Source organism: Zea mays, chromosome 6 (genome assembly GCF_902167145.1).
Source record: "Zea mays cultivar B73 chromosome 6, Zm-B73-REFERENCE-NAM-5.0, whole genome shotgun sequence".
NCBI classification, from domain to species: Eukaryota; Viridiplantae; Streptophyta; class Magnoliopsida; order Poales; family Poaceae; genus Zea; species Zea mays.
In genome coordinates, this window is record NC_050101.1 from 70860967 (window position 1) to 70862729 (window position 1763).

At 48.0% G+C, this 1763-nt stretch overlaps 1 protein-coding gene across 1 annotated transcript; it reads left to right on the forward strand.

The window, feature by feature from the left end:
- The first annotated feature begins 510 nt into the window (after positions 1 to 510).
- Positions 511 to 1559, forward strand: LOC103629400 (uncharacterized). Its single transcript, XM_008650537.3, has 2 exons — positions 511 to 760; positions 836 to 1559. Exons 1-2 carry the CDS (start codon positions 632 to 634, stop codon positions 1289 to 1291), a joined length of 585 nt encoding a protein of 194 aa, XP_008648759.1. The 5' UTR covers positions 511 to 631; the 3' UTR covers positions 1292 to 1559.
- The last annotated feature ends 204 nt before the right edge of the window (positions 1560 to 1763 follow it).

The window sequence follows — 1763 nt, forward strand, 5'->3', positions numbered from 1 at the left end:
GCAACTCCAAAAGACTGCTAAGGGTTAGTTTGGGAACTACGTTTTCCCAAGGGATTCCTATTTTCCCAAGGGAAAATGAACTAATTTCCCTTAGAAAAATGAAAATCCCGTGGGAAAATGGGGTTACCAAACTAGCCCTAAACAATTATTCCTTAAAATTGAATATTAGGGTCTCCTGTAAAAAAAAGTTTCCCTAAAAAAATCTAAACCCACAGCAGGCTGCTAACAAATTAATCCTAAATTTCTAAAACAGTCTAACCTGCACTTTTCCGGTCCTTCAGCCACGCGCAAGCAGCGTGTGAGACAAAAAAAAATAGTGGGAAACAACCAGATGGACGTGTGCTGAGCAAATTGGGAAATGAATGTGCGACAAAGAAATTTGATGGAGAAAAAGCTATGTATTCGGTACGCCAAGATAGTGGGGGGATAAAAAGAAGAGCTATTGGAGGGCTCATTTTGCACTTTTTGATTGCACGTATAAAAGACATCAACCTACGACCCACTGCGTTTATGCATAGGGCTAGCTGTGTATACACAGCAAAACTACGAAGCCATCGATTACAGAAAATAAACAGATCGTCTGACTCACTCGACTAAACCGTACGACTATTGCTGTGTCGTCGTCGTAAGTATGGCTGCAGCCGGTGGAGAAGGCGATAACGGCGAGAAATCGGGGTTCCGGTGCCTAGACGCGGCGAGGTACGTGGCTGCCGCCGTGGTAATCGTGCTGATTGTCGCCGTCGTCGTCAACGCCATCAAGGTAGTCGCCCGCCCCGACAACATCTCCGTCCTAGTGCTCGGGAGCTCCGTGACCACTCACCAGATGACGACTCAGGCGGGCAAGGACCTTGTGTCCTTCGAGTTCACCCTCCGCGCCGTGAACCCCAGCGGCCGCGTCCGTCTCAACTTCTACGACATCCTGGCCTACATCTTCGACAACAGCACGCTGGCGTCGGCGACGACGTCGACGCCGGCCGACGACTGCAGCATCCTCGTCAACACGGCCAACATAACTCTGAAGCCGAGGGCGTACGTGGACAACACCAAGACAGTGATCTTGGGTGACGACCCTACCAAAATCAGGCACTCCTTCTTCCAAGCATTGAACAAGCCAGGAGGCAGGGTGGTCGGCGCGACGATGAGGGTGGATGGCAGCCTCGTCAGCGAGACCGGGCTGGGCTTCAGCACGAGCGCCCCACGGCGGATCGTCCTTTACTGCCGGGACCTCATAGTCGGCCCGGTGGACAAGGCGGCTACGGCCACTCAGGAGACGACCTGCACAGCATCGTAGGATATGCATCATCGTCGTACGTCTATCGATTTGGTCGATCGCCATCGTTTTCATTCCCCGCCCCGGCCGTGTTTCTTCTTTTCTTTGCCTTTTCGCCCTGTTATTAGTTCAATCTGTGTATTTTCCTTTTCTCGAACATGCATACCATGTGTTTTAATTATGAACGAAGAGGGAATAATGTTCAATCTATGTGTGTATCTGTATCATGCGTCTTACTGTCTTCAGTAACCGCCAAGATTTGTAATGCATACATAAGCAGCACTATAAATATCAACTCTTTTAAAGTTGTGGATTGTGAAGAACAGGATGATTAGTTAGTCTTAATCACAAATAGAAAAGAGCTTTAAGCCTATGATGGGTTCTTCTTTTTACTTGCGGTTTCAGTTATCGAACGTGTGCCAATAATAATAAACTGGTAGGCCTGATATATAAGAGGAGATAATAGAGTAATTAAAGTGTGGAAAGAGATTAG

What these genes read in the sequence shown, in the direction of transcription:
- LOC103629400 (XM_008650537.3), top strand. Translation starts at nt 632, where the DNA reads ATGGCTGCAGCCGGTGGAGAAGGCGATAACGGCGAGAAATCGGGGTTC. An exon ending in TCGTCGTCAACGCCATCAAG is followed by an intron (nt 761 to 835) that starts GTAGTCGCCCGC and finishes ATGACGACTCAG; the next exon opens with GCGGGCAAGGACCTTGTGTC.